General features: G+C 50.3%; 4 protein-coding genes across 8 annotated transcripts in view; 3 read left to right on the top strand and 1 right to left on the bottom strand.

Annotated features, from left to right (window-relative positions):
• The window catches only part of LOC125950975 (dynein heavy chain, cytoplasmic), a 19,556-nt gene extending 8,002 nt beyond the window's left edge, over positions 1 to 11,554 (top strand). The window contains exons 4-9 of one of the 5 annotated variants that reach the window (XM_049679399.1): positions 1 to 334; positions 1,024 to 1,050; positions 1,548 to 4,568; positions 4,663 to 4,903; positions 6,357 to 6,555; positions 7,400 to 11,554. The exon at positions 1 to 334 is cut by the window's left edge and continues 3,911 nt beyond it. In XM_049679399.1, coding sequence (XP_049535356.1) covers positions 1 to 334; positions 1,024 to 1,050; positions 1,548 to 4,568; positions 4,663 to 4,903; positions 6,357 to 6,555; positions 7,400 to 11,297 — 7,720 coding nt within the window. In that variant the 3' untranslated portion in view covers positions 11,298 to 11,554. Of the gene's footprint in view, positions 335 to 1,023; positions 1,051 to 1,547; positions 4,569 to 4,662; positions 4,904 to 5,098; positions 5,301 to 6,356; positions 6,556 to 7,399 lie in introns of all 5 variants that reach the window. The other 4 variants (XM_049679398.1, XM_049679402.1, XM_049679401.1 and 1 more) reach the window with 4 other exon arrangements.
• Positions 11,555 to 11,743: 189 nt separating this feature from the next.
• Positions 11,744 to 13,707, top strand: LOC125951001 (acid phosphatase type 7). The gene is made up of 3 exons (XM_049679477.1): positions 11,744 to 12,716; positions 12,792 to 13,212; positions 13,287 to 13,707. The coding sequence occupies exons 1-3, from the start codon at positions 12,088 to 12,090 to the stop codon at positions 13,584 to 13,586; spliced, it is 1,350 nt and encodes a 449-aa protein (XP_049535434.1). The 5' UTR covers positions 11,744 to 12,087; the 3' UTR covers positions 13,587 to 13,707.
• LOC125951006 (beta-1,3-galactosyltransferase 5) lies at positions 13,670 to 15,344 on the bottom strand. The gene is made up of 2 exons (XM_049679485.1): positions 14,982 to 15,344; positions 13,670 to 14,923 (listed from the first exon to the last, which is right to left on the bottom strand). The coding sequence occupies exons 1-2, from the start codon at positions 15,253 to 15,255 to the stop codon at positions 14,031 to 14,033; spliced, it is 1,167 nt and encodes a 388-aa protein (XP_049535442.1). The 5' UTR covers positions 15,256 to 15,344; the 3' UTR covers positions 13,670 to 14,030.
• Positions 15,345 to 15,696: 352 nt separating this feature from the next.
• Positions 15,697 to 17,500, top strand: part of LOC125950995 (actin-histidine N-methyltransferase) — a 13,750-nt gene continuing 11,946 nt past the window's right edge. Inside the window, exon 1 of the mRNA XM_049679456.1 lies at positions 15,697 to 17,139. Coding sequence (XP_049535413.1) covers positions 16,433 to 17,139 — 707 coding nt within the window. The 5' untranslated portion in view covers positions 15,697 to 16,432. The remainder of the gene's footprint in view (positions 17,140 to 17,500) is intronic.

The raw sequence follows: 17,500 nt of genomic DNA, 5'->3' as shown, positions 1-17,500 counted from the left end.
GCTCGTATCGGCCGGTAACGTTAAGCGGGATCGCATTATGCGCATTAAGGACCAGATGAAGCAACGGGGCGAGGAAACGATCGACGAAGCGTCCATTGCGGAGAATCTGCCCGAGCAGGAAATTCTCATTCAATCGGTCTGCGAAACGATGGTACCGAAACTGGTGGCGGAAGACATTCCGCTGCTGTTTTCGCTGCTGAGCGACGTGTTCCCGAACGTGGGATACACGCGGGCCGAAATGAAGGGACTGAAGGACGAAATCCGTAAGGTGTGCGCCGAGGAGTATCTGGTTTGTGGTGAAGGCGATGAGCAGGGTGGCGCCTGGATGGAGAAGGTAAGCAATGATCTTCGTCTTGTTGTTTTTTTTTTATTTTTACTTCTGTATGGTGCTGGCGGCATAGTTTGATGAGAATCATCCCAAAAGCATCTTTCATCGCGCTAAATTTCAGATTATTTGTGATTTGTCGTGATATTTGGCAATTAGTTTAGAGTCGGCAGATCTGCAATAATCTGGTTAATTTCATTTCTAGTGCCTAATGCACTCACAATCATTTTAAACCAACAAAATGATTGCATAGAATTTGAAGCACCAACTATTACATAAAATGAGACCAGACTATTGCAAAAAAGCAAACTCGAATAATTACCAGTGATCTATACCATTTTGAAGAACTGTTACGAATAACTATGACAAAAAAAAAATGATTCATTCTAAAAGCATTCCGCAAATAATTTACGGAAGTTGATTCTACGATACGCTTGCAAGTCCATGCAATCTAATCATCGCGCAATTATTTTGTTCGCTAAAATTGGCAAAATTAATTGTCGTCACTATCATGTTACCTTCGCCGTTCGTTCGTTCAGCAGTGTTAACTTATGCGACCGCTGAAAAAAATCCTCCCGCATTTCTCGTTTACTAATGCAAACAATCACTAACACGAAATTCCTTTTCCAATTTATCCTCGACGCTCTCTTAATAATCGCCCCCCATATATCGAACCAACAAATTATCATTTAAAAAAGGGATGTGGCGAAACGTGGGTCGACAAAGTGAGTGCATAACTATAGTTTTAAGCCTTAAGTTAACAAAGTTAAGTTAAAGTAGCGAAAGTATATATGTGTGTTTGTTTGTTTGCGTGAGTGTGCTCTATTGTTGCTTAATCTGGTTATTTTCCTCCCTTTGAAGACTTCCTTTCTTTATCTACTACCATCACCATCATCTCCATTTGCAAGTATCTTTCGATTTCCAGCTGTAAAAGTTAAAAACATAACACATGTTTTTAGTTTTACAAAGTTTAGCAACTTTGAAGCGCTTGTTTTCCTTCACGATGCTTCTCTCTTGAATGTTATTTGGCCACCTAACTGCAAAGGAAAAGGTGTAAAAATGACCTCTTTCCAACCATGATTTTGTGTGTCTGGCTTTGTGGCAAAGCAGCTCCCTGTCGAGCTGCTCACAAGTGGCACGTTGTGCTTGAATCTTGTGTTGAGTAACTATGCGTTGTGTATGCTCTTTCACTAAAGTATTATTCTGTCTTTCCGACGGCTAGGTGCTGCAATTGTATCAAATCTCCAATCTCAACCACGGTCTGATGATGGTTGGACCATCCGGATCTGGCAAGTCGTCCGCGTGGAAGGTGTTGCTGAAGGCACTGGAACGCTTCGAGGGTACTGAAGGTGTGGCGCATGTGATCGATCCGAAAGCCATTTCCAAGGAAGCCCTGTACGGTGTGCTGGATCCGAATACCCGCGAGTGGACCGATGGTCTGTTTACGCACATTCTACGCAAGATCATCGACAATGTGCGCGGTGAGATCAACAAGCGCCAGTGGATCATCTTCGACGGTGACGTCGATCCGGAGTGGGTCGAGAATTTGAACTCGGTGCTGGATGATAACAAGCTGTTGACGCTACCGAACGGTGAGCGATTGTCGTTGCCACCGAACGTGCGCATCATGTTCGAGGTACAGGATCTGAAATACGCCACTCTGGCCACCGTTTCCCGGTGTGGTATGGTGTGGTTCTCCGAGGATGTCCTTTCGACGGAGATGATCTTCGAGAACTACATGTCCCGGTTGCGCCACATTCCGCTGGAGGATGGTGAGGAGGAGAGCTTTAGCGGACAGTCCAAGAGTGCGGACAAGGAGGACGAGATTACTCCCGCTCTGCAGACGCAACGTGAAATTGCAGCACTACTGCAACCCTACTTCACGTCCGATGGGTTGGTGGTGCGCTGTCTCGAGTATGCCATGGGCCAGGAGCACATCATGGACTTTACGCGCCTTCGTGCGCTGAGCTCACTGTTTTCGATGCTCAACCAGGGTGCGCGCAATATCCTCACCTTCAACCAGCAGCATCCCGATTTCCCCGTTCCACCGGAGCAGCTGGAACAGTACATCCCGAAGCTGCTGATTTACTCGATGCTCTGGTCGTTCGCTGGAGACTCGAAGCTGAAGGTGCGCTCGGATTTAGGAGACTTCCTGCGAAGCATCACCACCATTACGCTGCCGGCGCAGGGTGCTAATCCGATTATCGACTACGAGGTGAACATTCAGGGCGATTGGGTACCGTGGTCGAACAAGGTACCGGTCATCGAGATCGAGACGCACAAAGTGGCCGCACCAGATGTAGTCGTACCGACGCTCGACACGGTCCGCCATGAATCACTGCTGTACACGTGGCTCGCCGAACATAAGCCGCTCGTGCTGTGCGGTCCTCCGGGTTCCGGTAAAACGATGACCCTGTTCTCGGCCCTGCGTGCCCTGCCCGATATGGAGGTGGTCGGTTTGAACTTTTCGTCCGCCACAACACCGGAGCTGCTGCTGAAAACGTTCGATCATTACTGTGAGTACCGAAAGACACCGAACGGTGTGGTGCTGGCCCCGGTACAGCTCGGCAAGTGGTTGGTGTTGTTCTGCGATGAAATCAATTTGCCAGACATGGACTCGTACGGTACGCAGCGCGTAATTTCCTTCCTGCGTCAGCTGGTCGAGCATAAGGGCTTCTATCGTGCGGCCGATCAATCGTGGGTTTCGCTGGAGCGCATTCAGTTCGTCGGTGCCTGTAACCCACCGACCGATCCGGGACGTAAACCGCTCAGCCATCGCTTCCTGCGTCACGTACCGATCATCTACGTGGACTACCCGGGAGAAACGTCACTGAAGCAGATTTACGGTACCTTCAGCCGGGCGATGCTGCGCCTTATGCCCAATCTGCGCGGTTACGCCGAACCGCTCACCAATGCAATGGTCGAGTTCTATCTCGCATCACAGGATCGCTTCACGCAAGACATGCAACCGCACTACGTGTACTCACCGCGTGAGATGACACGCTGGGTGCGCGGTATCTGCGAGGCCATCCGGCCCCTCGATAACCTACCGGTCGAAGGGTTAGTGCGTCTGTGGGCCCACGAAGCGCTTCGACTGTTCCAGGATCGCTTGGTGGAAGAATCGGAACGTCGCTGGACGAACGAAAACATCGATCTGGTAGCGATGAAACACTTCCCGAGTGTCGATCGTGAAAAGGCGCTACTGCGACCGATCCTGTACAGTAACTGGCTGTCAAAGGATTACATGCCGGTCAATAGGGATGAGCTGCGTGATTACGTGAAGGCTCGACTGAAGGTGTTCTACGAGGAGGAGCTTGATGTACCGCTCGTACTATTCGATGAAGTGCTTGAGCACGTGCTGCGCATCGATCGTATCTTCCGGCAACCGCAGGGCCATCTGTTGTTGATCGGTGTATCAGGTGCTGGCAAGACGACGCTCTCGCGCTTCGTTGCCTGGATGAATGGACTCTCGATCTTCCAGATCAAGGTACACAACAAGTACACGAGCGAGGACTTCGATGAGGATCTGCGGTGCGTGCTGAGGCGGTCGGGCTGTAAGGACGAAAAGATCGCCTTCATTCTGGACGAATCGAACGTACTGGATTCCGGGTTCCTCGAGCGCATGAACACACTGCTGGCGAACGGTGAAGTACCGGGTCTGTTCGAGGGCGATGAGTACACGACGCTCATGACGCAATGCAAGGAAGGGGCACAGCGCGAAGGCCTTATGCTAGACTCGAGCGATGAGTTGTACAAGTGGTTCACACAGCAAGTTATGCGCAACCTGCACGTTGTGTTCACCATGAATCCATCGACCGATGGGCTGAAGGATCGGGCTGCCACCTCTCCGGCCCTGTTTAACCGTTGCGTACTCAATTGGTTCGGTGATTGGTCCGATTCGGCACTGTTCCAGGTCGGCAAAGAGTTCACGATTCGCGTGGATCTGGAGAAACCGACCTGGTCGGCTCCCGACTTCTTCCCGGCCGTCTGTCCGCTCGTTTCCAACACTCCATCCCACCGGGACGCTGTCATCAACAGCTGCGTGTACGTTCATCAGACTCTGCACAAGGCAAATGCTCGGCTCGCGAAGCGTGGTAGCCGAACGATGGCAATCACACCGCGTCACTATCTGGACTTTATTCACCATTTCGTGAAGCTGTACTCGGAAAAGCGAAGCGATCTGGAGGAACAACAGCTTCATCTGAACGTCGGTCTCAACAAGATAGCCGAAACGGTCGAACAGGTACGTACTGCAAGTGCTCCATAGAGCTCTGTGTAGACGATTGCATTTTACTCAATGGAATTCGCATTCTTTCATTACGTGATCCCCACCACAGGTTGAAGAGATGCAGAAATCGTTGGCCGTTAAGTCGCAGGAACTGCAGGCAAAGAACGAGGCCGCAAACGCTAAGCTGAAGCAAATGTTCAAGGACCAGCAGGAGGCAGAAATCAAGAAGGTGCAATCGCAAGAGATCCAACAGCAGCTGGCCGAACAGACGGTCAAAATCGAGGAGAAGCGAAAGGATGTGATGGCCGATTTGGCACAGGTCGAACCGGCCGTTATCGATGCCCAAGCCGGTAAGTTTCGGGTCAAGGGTTGCATTAGGTTTTTTTTTAATTCAAGGAGGCGAGCTAAAGGAAGATGATAGACAAACGTTCCCTTCTAATTGATCCTGAATCTTACCTCACTCCTTTTGCGTTTATCGTGTTTTGTACGGGGACTATGGGGGGACTTTTTTTTTTCTCACTGCGGTGTTCGAATCCGTTGCGCAGCCGTCGGTAACATCAAGAAGAAGCAGCTGGCGGAGGTGCGCACGATGGCAAATCCTCCGCTTCCGGTGAAGATGGCGTTGGAGTCGGTGTGTTTGCTGCTCGGCGAAGATGATCGTGGTGGCGATTGGAAAGCGATACGAGCGATCATGGTCAAGGACAGCTTCATTGCATCGATCGTCAAGCTGGACACATCACACATTACGTAATTATCGTTGCGATCCTTGCGCGCCCCCTAGGGTAACCGAAAAGGGATATCGGCCCGATGCCGCTAACGCTGCTCTCCATGTATCCTCTTCTACGCCTTCTAATATAATGCCGCCTAAAAACATCGGGCCAAGTGCCGCCACCATGCGCTCTGGGCTCGGGCTTCTTCTCACGTGACTAAACTGTGTGTTCTGCTGTAGCAAGGGGAAGAACTCACAGCACGGATCATTCTCCAGGATCATCCTCTTTCGAAGTGTAACACACATATCAATCAAAAACCAACTGTACCTCCTGTATTGCGAGTTCTTTCCCCAAGCCATATACGTGTTTGTGTTTCGTCACTTTAACAGCCTGTCGAAATGCTTCCTATCAGCTCCGCTCTACATTGAACTGCACACATTCGATAAGAAATGGATCGTGTTTTTAATCTCAATCCTGCACTACAAACCCACGAGGCGGCATGCCTTGTTCCAAACCATAAACCTATCTAAACCACAGCTATCCGTGCGGCAAATGGTATCGGGGATGAGGCCATCGGTGATAATTGGGTGCTTGAAGAGTGCTCACACAGGAAAACGAGACAGTCGTTAATGATGGGCCTGTGGTCTATGTTTCGTGGATTAATGAAGTACCTATATACTTACCTGTCTTTATTTATATTTATTTTATTTCTCTTCATTCGTTCGACACATGACATGTTTTCAAAGTTTAAAACAATTTTTGTCACATGCTGTTTTTCGTAATGATATTAACTGATTTATCGTTCTTTCTTTCTCTTCCTCTCTTTCTTCTTCTCGATGCTTTCCACTTGTACTACATGCCCATGTTTCCTTCATGTTCTTTCTCACTCATCAATGCCGTGTATCTGTGAACCATAATGCCTTAACACGCCACCATCTCACCGTCACCACAACGCGGTGTATTATGCCGCCTCTGTGTGTATCACCTATTTCCACGTTAACCGTAAACTACTAATCAATGAATGACACGAATGAAAACCCCAAAAATCAAAAACAATACCCTCCCAACGAATGAACCTTCGAACCCTGTGCAGCGGTCAAATCGATCAAGAAGCAGCATCTCGTCGAGGTACGGTCCATGGCGAATCCACCGGCCGTGGTGAAACTGGCACTGGAATCGATCTGCTTGCTGTTGGGCGAGAACGCGTCGGACTGGAAATCGATTCGGGCCGTTATTATGCGGGAAAACTTTATCAACTTGATTGTGTCTAATTTCAGTACCGAAGACATAACGTAAGCATGATAACGCGTGGTTCACGTCACGAATCGCGTTTCTATTTTCTTTTTTCGGTTTTCTTTATGTTTTCTTCCTCCCCAAAATCCACTTTGCCATCCCGGTTACTTCTTCTGTTTGGTTGATATTTGGTTGAATTCCCATAACTGTTTCCCATACCGTCAGTAGACCCTTCCCTACCCTACTTTGCACAATCGGTGCACCTTTTCATAGTTAGTGTGGAAGTTTCTTGTTTTTCGTTCCTCTTTCTCCTGTTTTATAGTGGGTTTTGTAAGTAGTGATCATGTGTGAAGTGGTCTTGCATTGTTGGTCATCTGCTGCAGCAAGAACGATCTCATCACATGTAGCTAGCCTAAAGGTTTCCTTTAGTAGATTTGCACATCACAAGTAGATGTAGATGTCCCCTGCTTTACATTTTTATTTTCTCCATTTGTTAATCCATTTGCTCTGAACGATCATCATACGGTCAATGATAAAAATTGAGAACAAATACTTTGACCACATCTCTTGGACATACTGACGACATTAGAGACTGAATCATTTGTATCCTTCAAGATGATTTGGAGGCATGACGCTGTATATCGCCTAAACCTTGCATGATTAATCACGAAATTGCTCTTTTTACGTTTACTTTTTTTACATTCCGCAATTAACCTTCCAGTGATCTCGCTCAGTTCTTGCAAAAGAATTCATGCGCAGATCATGTGCATGCTGCACGTAGCTTAAAAATGCTTTAGAGTAGCTTTTCGCTTGCATGAAACTGCTTATCATTTTGCTTATCCCGTTCCAAATACCGACCGAGAGTGACGAAATTCTAATATATCTTTTTCTCATTCTAACCAGCGATGAGGTACGTGAGAAGATGAAGTCGAAGTACCTCAGCAATCCGGATTACAACTTCGAGAAGGTGAACCGCGCCTCGATGGCTTGCGGACCGATGGTGAAGTGGGCCATCGCACAGGTGGAGTACGCCGACATGCTGAAGCGCGTGGAACCACTGCGCGATGAGCTGAGCTCGCTGGAGCACCAGGCCGAAACGAACATCAAGCACGGACAGGAGGTGAAGGAGCTGATCGCTCAACTCGAGCAGAGTATTGCGGCGTATAAGGAAGAGTACGCACAGCTCATTTCGCAGGCACAGGCCATCAAAACGGATCTCGAGAACGTGCAGGCTAAGGTGGATCGTTCGATCGCGCTGCTGAAGAGCTTGGTGATTGAGCGCGAGCGGTGGGAGGCCACAAGTGAAACATTCCGCTCCCAGATGTCTACCATCGTCGGCGATGTGCTGCTATCCGCGGCATTTATCGCATATGGAGGTTACTTCGATCAGCACTACCGGAGCAATCTGTTCTCCACCTGGTGCCAGCATCTGCAGTCGGCCAACATACAGTTCCGAGCGGACATTGCGCGCACCGAGTATCTGTCGAATCCGGACGAGCGGCTACGCTGGCAGGCAAATGCACTACCAACCGATGATCTGTGTACCGAGAACGCGATCATGCTGAAGCGCTTCAACCGGTACCCGCTGATCATCGATCCCTCGGGCCAGGCGACCGAGTTCATCATGAACGAGTTCAAGGATAAGAAGATTACGAAGACAAGCTTCCTGGATGATTCGTTCCGCAAGAATCTGGAATCCGCACTCCGGTTCGGTAATCCGTTGCTGGTGCAGGATGTTGAGAACTACGATCCGATATTGAATCCGGTGCTGAACCGTGAGTTACGACGTACCGGCGGTCGTGTGCTTATCACACTTGGCGACCAGGACATCGATCTTTCGCCATCGTTCGTGATCTTCCTTTCGACGCGCGACCCTACGGTCGAGTTCCCGCCCGATATCTGCTCGCGTGTTACGTTTGTGAACTTCACCGTCACCCGTAGCTCGCTACAATCGCAATGTCTCAACCAGGTGCTAAAGGCCGAGCGTCCCGATATTGATGAGAAACGTTCGGATCTGCTGAAGCTGCAGGGTGAGTTCCATCTGCGTTTGCGGCAGCTCGAGAAGAGTCTGCTGCAGGCACTGAACGATGCAAAGGGTAAGATCCTGGATGACGATTCGGTCATTACAACACTGGAAACGCTCAAAAAGGAGGCCGCCGACATTGGCCAGAAGGTGGAGGAAACGGACAAGGTGATCGCCGAAATCGAAACGGTCTCGCAGCAGTATCTGTCGCTATCGCAGGCCTGCTCGAACATCTACTTCACCATGGACAGTCTGAATCAGGTGCACTTCCTGTACCAATACTCGCTGAAGATGTTCCTCGATATCTTCAGCACGGTACTGCACAACAACCCGACGCTGGAGGGCAAAACGGATTATACTGGGCGGCTGCTGATCATCACCTCCGATCTGTACCGCGTGTGCTACGAAAGGGTGGCCCGTGGTATGCTGCATGCGGATCGGCTTACCTTCGCTATCCTGCTGTGCCGCATCCATCTGAAGGGCACATCGGAAGCGAACCTTGATCAGGAGTTCAACTTCTTCCTGCGCAACAAGGAAGGTCTGGTAGCATCCTCCAGCCACGTGGACGGTGTCAGTGCAGAACAGCTCGAGTCGGTTACGCGGCTCGCGACCCGGTTGCCCATATTCCGCAAACTGCTCGAGAAGATCAAGGCAATGCCCGAACTGACGGCCTGGTTGCAGCAAGGATCACCCGAACAGAACGTACCGTTGCTGTGGGACGAATCGAAAGCCTTATCGCCGGTCTCGGCTTCAATGCATCAGCTGCTGCTGATCCAGGCATTCCGACCGGATCGCGTGATCGCTGCAGCCCATCTTTTCGTATCGACCGTACTGGGAGAAGATTTTATGCCCCAGGCCGAGAAGGAGCTGGACTTTGCCGCTTGCGTGGATAAGGAAATGACGAGCAACACTCCGGCTTTGCTGTGCTCCGTCACCGGGTACGACGCGTCGTCTCGTGTGGATGATTTGGCAGCCGAACTGAACAAACAAATCAGCAGCATCGCCATCGGTTCTGCCGAAGGATTCAACCAGGCTGAGCGTGTGATCAACATGGCGTGCAAATCGGGCCGCTGGGTGCTGCTAAAGAACGTCCATCTGGCACCGCAGTGGTTGGTACAGCTGGAGAAGAAGCTCCACTCACTGCAACCCCATTCCGGCTTCCGGCTATTCTTGACGATGGAAATCAACCCGAAGGTACCGGTGAATTTACTGCGCGCTGGACGTATCTTCGTCTATGAACCACCGCCAGGCATACGGGCCAATTTGCTGCGCACTTTCTCCACTGTTCCGGCAGCGCGCATGATGAAGCAGCCGAGCGAACGTGCCCGGCTATACTTCCTTCTGTCCTGGTTCCATGCCATCGTGCAGGAGCGTCTGCGCTATGTGCCCCTTGGATGGGCCAAGAAGTACGAGTTTAATGAATCGGATCTGCGCGTTGCATGCGATACACTGGACACGTGGATCGATGCCACGGCAATGGGCCGTACGAATTTGCCACCGGAGAAGGTTCCATGGGATGCCCTAGTGACCCTGCTGTCTCAGAGCATCTACGGTGGTAAGATCGATAACGATTTCGATCAACGGCTGCTGGCTTCGTTCCTATCGAAGCTCTTCACTGCACGCAGCTTCGAGGCCGAGTTTGCACTCGTTGCTAACGTCGACGGTGTTGCCGGTGGGCCGAACGGTCAGCGTCACATCACGATGCCCGACGGTACACGGCGCGATCATTTCCTCAAGTGGATCGAGGCGCTAGCCGATCGTCAGACGCCATCATGGTTGGGACTACCGAATAACGCAGAAAAGGTGCTGTTAACAACGCGCGGAACGGATCTGATTAGCAAGCTACTCAAGATGCAACAGCTAGAGGATGACGATGAACTGGCGTACAGCAACGACGAGAGCCTCGATACGATGCAAACGCGCCAAGAGGATGGTCGTCCGTCGTGGATGAAAACGCTGCACAACAGTGCGCTAACGTGGTTGGAACTGTTGCCCAAGAGTTTGGCCACGCTCAAGCGCACGGTCGAGAACATCAAGGACCCACTGTACCGGTACTTCGAGCGAGAGGTTTCGTCCGGCGCCAAGCTGCTGCAGACGGTCGTCAGTGATCTGCAGGATGTCGTGCTGATCTGCCAGGGCGAAAAGAAGCAGACCAACTATCATCGTACGATGTTGAGCGAACTGGTTCGCGGTATCCTGCCTGCCGGTTGGCGCCGTTACACCGTACCAACGGGTTGTACCGTCATCCAATGGATCACCGACTTTAGCCATCGGGTGCAGCAGCTGCAGAAGGTGTCCACGCTGGTGTCGCAGGCCGGCGCGAAGGAACTGCAAAGTTTCCCCGTCTGGCTCGGTGGTCTTTTCAATCCGGAAGCTTATATTACCGCCACGAGACAGTGCGTAGCACAGGCGAACAGCTGGTCGCTAGAGGAGCTCACCCTGACCGTCACCATCACCGAGAGTGGCTCCGATGGGTTCGACAATCTGAAGGACAGCAGTTTCGGAGTGTCCGGTCTGAAGTTGCAGGGTGCTCAGTGCAAAAACAACCAGCTGCTGCTGACATCGACCATCATGACCGAGCTACCGCTGACGCTGCTCAAGTGGACGCGCATCGATGCCGAGGCGGCCCGTGGGGCCAAGCTGACGCTACCCGTCTACCTTAACTCAACCCGTGCGGAGCTGCTATTTACGGTCGACATGACGGTGGTCGCTGGTCAGGATCCCCATTCGTTCTACGAGCGCGGTGTTGCTGTGCTGGCCTCGACGGCACTTAATTAATTTACCGAGCACGGATCATATTTACTCAGCTCCCGTGCGAGCCGCTTTGGCGAATGATAACATATTTTATCCTATTTTTAACATATTATAGCAAATGTGTAGCCAACGCTCTGTTGCATCTCACGCTAAATTTAGCAAAAAAAAGCAGCTATTGTGCACGTTCCATAGGAGCTGCACGCCTTTGTTCGCTTTATACATAATCGAATGATTCACTAATAAAACTATATCAGCTACTCAGTTGTCTTCCGTCGTCTTTTACTACTCCCATTTCACTTCATCTTGTTTCACGGTCGATGGAAAATCTCCGTTTTGTTTGAAAAACGTTTGAACCTCGCGAATCTCGAGCCCCGAACTCGGACCTCTGAACGTACGCGATTGGATTTGGAGGGGGGGTGGGGGGAAAAAACAACTGCGAGTTTTTGTCGTGTTTTTAAAAGAAATTTATCCTAAAATTGTTTATTAAATTATAGAATTGTGCATTTGGATTGCATTTACTGTTTAGGCAAGTCTTTAGACACTGGAAAAGTTACGTAAAACGATAGTTAAATCCTAGGTTTGATTTGATCTCTCAGCTAATAATAAATACGCACTTTATCGCTGATTACGTAGAAAACAAAGAACGCTGGTGCAGCAAAACAAAAGTGTGTCCTTCTCTCCTTATCAGCATAATTTTCCCCCCGGGGGGTCGTGCCGAGGGCGTTTTAGTTTGCAATTAGAGCGTGGCTTACAAAGCAGGAATCTCGTCGGTGATTCGCTGTTCGCACATCTTCGGCGTAGTATTTTCCGGAAGATGACCGGAGGAAGCCAGCACTCCGTGATGCTGCTGGCGGTGATCTTCAGCCTCTGTGGGCTTTTCGGTGGCATCCGGGGCCAGGTGTTCTATTACCAGCCGGAACAGGTGCATTTGTCCTTTGGCGAATCTCCGCTGGAAATCGTGGTCACATGGAGCACAATGTCCCCCACCAACGAATCCATCGTCGAGTACGGTATTGGAGGATTGATCCTGAGTGCTAGTGGTACGCAGGAAACGTTTGTGGATGGCGGAGCTGGCAAGCACACGCAGTACATCCATCGGGTGGTGCTGCGTGATTTGCAGCCCTCCTCCCGGTACGAATACCACTGCGGTAGCCAATGGGGATGGTCAGCAGAGTTCTACTTCCACACAACACCGGAAGGTTCCGATTGGTCACCCTCCTTCGCCATCTTCGGTGATATGGGCAACGAGAATGCCCAATCGATGGCTCGGCTGCAGGAGGACACACAGCGCCACATGTACGATGCGATCGTACACGTCGGAGACTTTGCGTACGATATGAATTCGGAGAATGCCAGGGTGGGCGATGAGTTCATGAACCAGATTCAATCGATCGCCGCCTACACACCGTACATGGTTTGTGCTGGCAATCACGAGGAGAAATAGTAAGTCCCGTTAAACCGTTAAACTGCCGAATAGTCTTAACCAGCTTTAAATCATGTCCTCTCATTTCCTTGCAGCAATTTCTCCAACTACCGTGCCCGTTTTAGCATGCCAGGAGGGACGGAGAATATGATGTACAGCTTCAATCTCGGACCGGTTCACTTTATCGGGTTTTCGACCGAAGTATATTATTTCATGAACTATGGACTGAAGACGCTGGTCAATCAGTATGAGTGGTTGCGTCGCGATCTCGAGGAAGCCAATCGACCAGAGAACCGTCGGTTGCGACCGTGGATTATTACGTTTGGACATCGCCCAATGTACTGTAGCAACGAAAACGATGATGACTGCACACATTCCGAAACTTTGGTAAGAGTAGGACTGCCGTTTATGCACTGGTTTGGGCTGGAGGATCTGTTCTACGAGCATGGAGTTGATGTAGAAATCTGGGCCCATGAGCACTCGTACGAGCGGCTGTTTCCAATCTACGATTACAAGGTACGCATTATCATGTGTGGTTCGCGTTTGTACCTGGTGGGTGTTATCACAATTGTTCTTTTGCATTTTACTAGGTATACAATGGTTCGTATGAAGAACCTTACCGTAACCCTCGAGCTCCGGTACATCTCGTAACGGGTTCGGCTGGCTGCAAGGAGGGTCGTGAACCGTTTATTGGCAAAATCCCGGAATGGAGTGCTATCCACAGCCGCGACTACGGGTACACGCGAATGAAGGCTATCAACTCGTCGCATCTCTACTTTGAACAAATTTCGGTCGACAAGGAAGGCGCCATCATTGATTCCTTCACCATCATCAAGGACGAGCATTTACCGTACAAGCAGCTACTGGAACGCGATCGTAGTAAACAATGAATCTCACAGCGAGATGGCAGCTGGCTACCAATAGCAATAATTACTGAAGGCTGTCCATTCATTTATAGAAAGTTCTTTATTGATCCAAATAAAATGGTACACGAATGTGATAAATACTGTGCGACAGGCGCCTTCCGATGAATGCTGCGTGTGGGTATCACAGATTGGTTTTGTCAACGTTTGTTAGATGTTTTGTTCTTTTCGTTTCAGGAGATGAGGATTGGGTCTAGGCTACCTTAAAAAATGTTATTCTCTAAATTTATCTAATGAGGGTTTAAAATAATGGCAGTTTCCTTGTCCTACCTATCGTTTCATCTAAAAATTAGCCAGTTATAAGTGCAAGTGCGGCAAAGGACGGACGTGTGGGTGAGTGAGGAATGTTTGTTGGCACATTGTTTGATAACCATGTTTCTCACTTAGTTGCTAAATGCTAAATGGTAAAATTTAAAGTTTCATCTGACTAACCATGGCAGTGCCGTGGTCAGCGGCTGGCAACAGGTTTTTGTACTCCGCTACGCACGTTGCGGTTAGCGATTTGCCCGCCGGTCGCTGATAGCACGCATTATCGTAGCATCGCTCGAGCTCCTGGACGAACTCGGCGATCAGCTTCGCATTGCCTCCATTAGGTCCGACGTAATAATCACACTGATACGCGTACCGTTTCATATCGCGTATGCAGCAATCCAAAAACTCCGAATTGGCACTGAACCAGCGATTGAGGCTGGTAAGAGGTAGCTTTAATCGATCAGCCAGCACACCGGTAATGAAGGTATCGTCTATCCAGAAAAACGATGCCTCCTGCGATTCGGCCAGCAGTGCCCGAGCCGTACGTTGATTGGTAATGTAAAGCCAGCCGGAAAGGTAGGCGGGGTAAAAGGCTTTCTCGTACTCGGCCGGCGATACGTACCACTTGTTGGCTCGCAACCGAATCACTTTCTTGCTGCGGAAGACAAAACCGGCCAGCAGGTACCGCTCATCGCGCTGGTTCAGATCGGACAGATGATTCTGGATGTAAAACGGATCAAACACGATATCGTCGTCCATCTTGATGATGTACTTTGCACCGCGGCAGCTGTGCGTAGCCCATTGCAGACTCATCAGGTGTTTGTAGGTGAGATTACGATATGCTTCGATAAAGTTGCCCTGTATAAGATCCCCATGAAGACGCTGTTCAGCTTCGATAGCTGCCTGTCGAATGAAGCGCTCCGTGGCCGGAATGGTGGCTAGCGAAAAGATCCGCAGCAATCCCATGGACAACAGCTTCTGCTGCGATATGGCCTGTCGATGCGCTGACCGTACCTCATCGTGGCCAACGTAAGAAGTGACGAGAATCACACCTACGGAAGGACACTTGTTAGATCGAGGGTTTGGTTGTCCTAGAGTCGCGCTACTTACCCAACAACTCCGAGTAGCTGTTGTTTTCCTTGCACAGATCATTGGACATTCGGTACTGGAAGGAACTGAGATTCGACAGTCGGGTAAGATCGATCGGACGCTCCCCCAGATTAACCGCGCTTAGCTTCGTAGATGGCACACGGTCGGGATTGCTTTCTTTCGGCAGCAGGAACAGGTAGTTTCCATCGCTATCGGTGGGAAACGAGTAGCGATAGACGCCGTACAGGATGAAGAAAGCAACGACGGTAGTCAGGAAACGGTGGAACTTTCTCATCACGATCTAGCAATCCTGTCCGGATCCTTGCGCGGCATCAAGGAGCAGTTTGACCAGGAACTTTTACCACTTCTTTTCTCCGCTCTCGATCCTTTTTTTCTGGATTTCTGGGCCAACAAAAAATCAAAACAAACCACTCCATTTTCGAGCAAAAATCATACAACGTGTCGTCGGCCAGAAGGGTACTTTTAAGCACGCATAAAACGCGTTCGTGTACAACATTCGATGGCGCCGAAAACAAAGTTTCGTCGTGTTTTTAAGAGTAATTTATCGTAAAATCGTTTATTGAACTGCAAAAGTGCGTAATTGAAAGGTGCTCTTGCTGTAGAAACTTGGAAAATGTGTTGCCGAGGGAAAAATTCTTTCTCTTCTCCAATTCTCCAGCCCCCCTTCAGTCCACCCCCTGACAGCTGGCCGGCAACAACAACAACAAAAAAATACCGGAATCGGAATCGGAATCGGAAAGGTGATTTTCCGGCATTTCCTTTCGTGGCTCAAAGCCGGTAAAGCGCGAGTGCAAAGCAAGTACACCGGTGATCGTGATTTGTGTGGTTTTTCTTCTCCCCCGGGAGTGGCCGGTAAATTACGCGTTGTTTACATACGAGCCCGTCAACGTGATGAGCAGGTTCGCGTAGTTTTCGAAATACCGCAAATACCAAACACCCGGCGAGTTTATGATATCGCGGTCCCGCTGGGTGTAATTCAGCCTGTGATACTTATCGGTCGGAATTTTTATGCTTCCACCGTCCTTGCTCTTACGAAACGGAACGGAAGGAGGAGGTGTGGTGGGCACCGATCCGGGTTCTTCTTCCGCGTGACGGTACAGCGAGTGCAGCGAGCAAACGAGAGCGGCCGTACGTCGTCAGCGCATAAGATTTCAGTTTTTGGATCTATTTTTACCACTCAACCACCGGTCCGTGTTCGAGCGAGTGAGAACCGCACCCTTACGCACCCTAAACCCTGAAAAGTAAGCCAGATTCGGCCAGTGAAACGAGGCCGCGTGTCATCGGACGTGCGTAAGTGATAAATTTCCTCATCGCCGGTAGAACGTGAGGGTGCGACGGGCGGCGGACCGAGACCGAGAACGTTCAAAATCACATAAATTAGCGTGACAAGCTATATAACGGTGACAAGGTGTGTTGACTTGATTTGAGAACCGTTCCGATCGCCCTTCACGATGAGCACCAGCGGCCGGAAGACGTTACCGATGGGCAAGCAATCTGAATTGAACGAGCTGGTGGAGCTGCTAGTGCCACTGGGTTTCAAAGATACCAGTACACTCACGGATCAACTGGCGCAGCACCGGGAAATGTATGCCGTGCTCGAGCGAATCCGGCGGCTCGAATCGGAGCTGAAACTGCGCACGACAAACGGACGACCGAGAACGGACAATGTGGACCGGTTCGTGCAATGGGCCAACAGCAACGGGTGCTACTGTAGCAAGGTGCGCATCGTCGAGCATCCGGCGTACGGTGGGCTGGGCCTCGAATCGACCGGTCCGATCGGTGCGGGCGAGAGCGTAATCGAGGTCCCGAAGGCACTGTTCTTCTACGTCAACGATGAGCCCCGGTACCGGCAGGTGCTCGATCTAATGCCGGGAGCGATGATGAAGGAACAGGGCAACATCATGCTCGCCCTGGCCCTCATTATGGAGCGCTTCCGGAAGGACAGTTTCTGGCGACCGTACCTGGACGTGCTACCGGAGCGCTACACGACGCCCCTCTTCTACACGCCCGAAGATATGATCGAACTGCGGGAAACGGCGGCCCTCGAACCGGCCCTAAAGCTATGCAAAAACATTGCCCGCCAGTACGGATTCATCAAGAAGTTCGTCCAGAGCAGAGTGGACGAACTGCAGCACAACTTTACCTACGACGTTTTCCGGTAAGCCGCCACATGCAAATTGTTCCATTCAATACCATAGCCACAGCATACGGACGCATACACGGATTAATTGTATTTTACTTTATTATTACGCTTACATGCCTGCCATCGTGCCAATATGCATCGCAGCCGGGCAGGCTTTGTGTCCCTCTTACCTCGGTTATCTTATCTCGAATTTGAATCCCTTATGCCAACCAGCCTGCGCCAGTCAGCATTTGGTGGCCCTTAAGATACGTAGTTTGTATGGATCACTATTTGCATTATCTGCAGCTACCGCTGTTACTGCTTAGAATTGATCAGTTAAATCTAGTTGATAAATTAGCCTAACGTTCACCGGTCGACACCGGTTCGATCCGCACAT

This window comes from Anopheles darlingi, chromosome 2, assembly GCF_943734745.1.
Source record: "Anopheles darlingi chromosome 2, idAnoDarlMG_H_01, whole genome shotgun sequence".
Lineage (NCBI taxonomy): Eukaryota > Metazoa > Arthropoda > Insecta > Diptera > Culicidae > Anopheles > Anopheles darlingi.
Note: the sequence above shows the minus strand (reverse complement) of the source record. Positions and strands in the feature narration are given on the sequence as shown.

Bases quoted from the DNA above. Each gene is read 5' to 3' on its own strand.
- LOC125951001 (XM_049679477.1), top strand. From the start codon at position 12,088: ATGACCGGAGGAAGCCAGCACTCCGTGATGCTGCTGGCGGTGATCTTC. The intron at 12,717-12,791 runs GTAAGTCCCGTT...ATTTCCTTGCAG, and splicing joins GGCAATCACGAGGAGAAATA to CAATTTCTCCAACTACCGTG. The intron at 13,213-13,286 runs GTACGCATTATC...GCATTTTACTAG, and splicing joins TTCCAATCTACGATTACAAG to GTATACAATGGTTCGTATGA.
- LOC125951006 (XM_049679485.1), bottom strand. From the start codon at position 15,255: ATGAGAAAGTTCCACCGTTTCCTGACTACCGTCGTTGCTTTCTTCATC. The intron at 14,924-14,981 runs GTAAGTAGCGCG...GTCCTTCCGTAG, and splicing joins CAGCTACTCGGAGTTGTTGG to GTGTGATTCTCGTCACTTCT.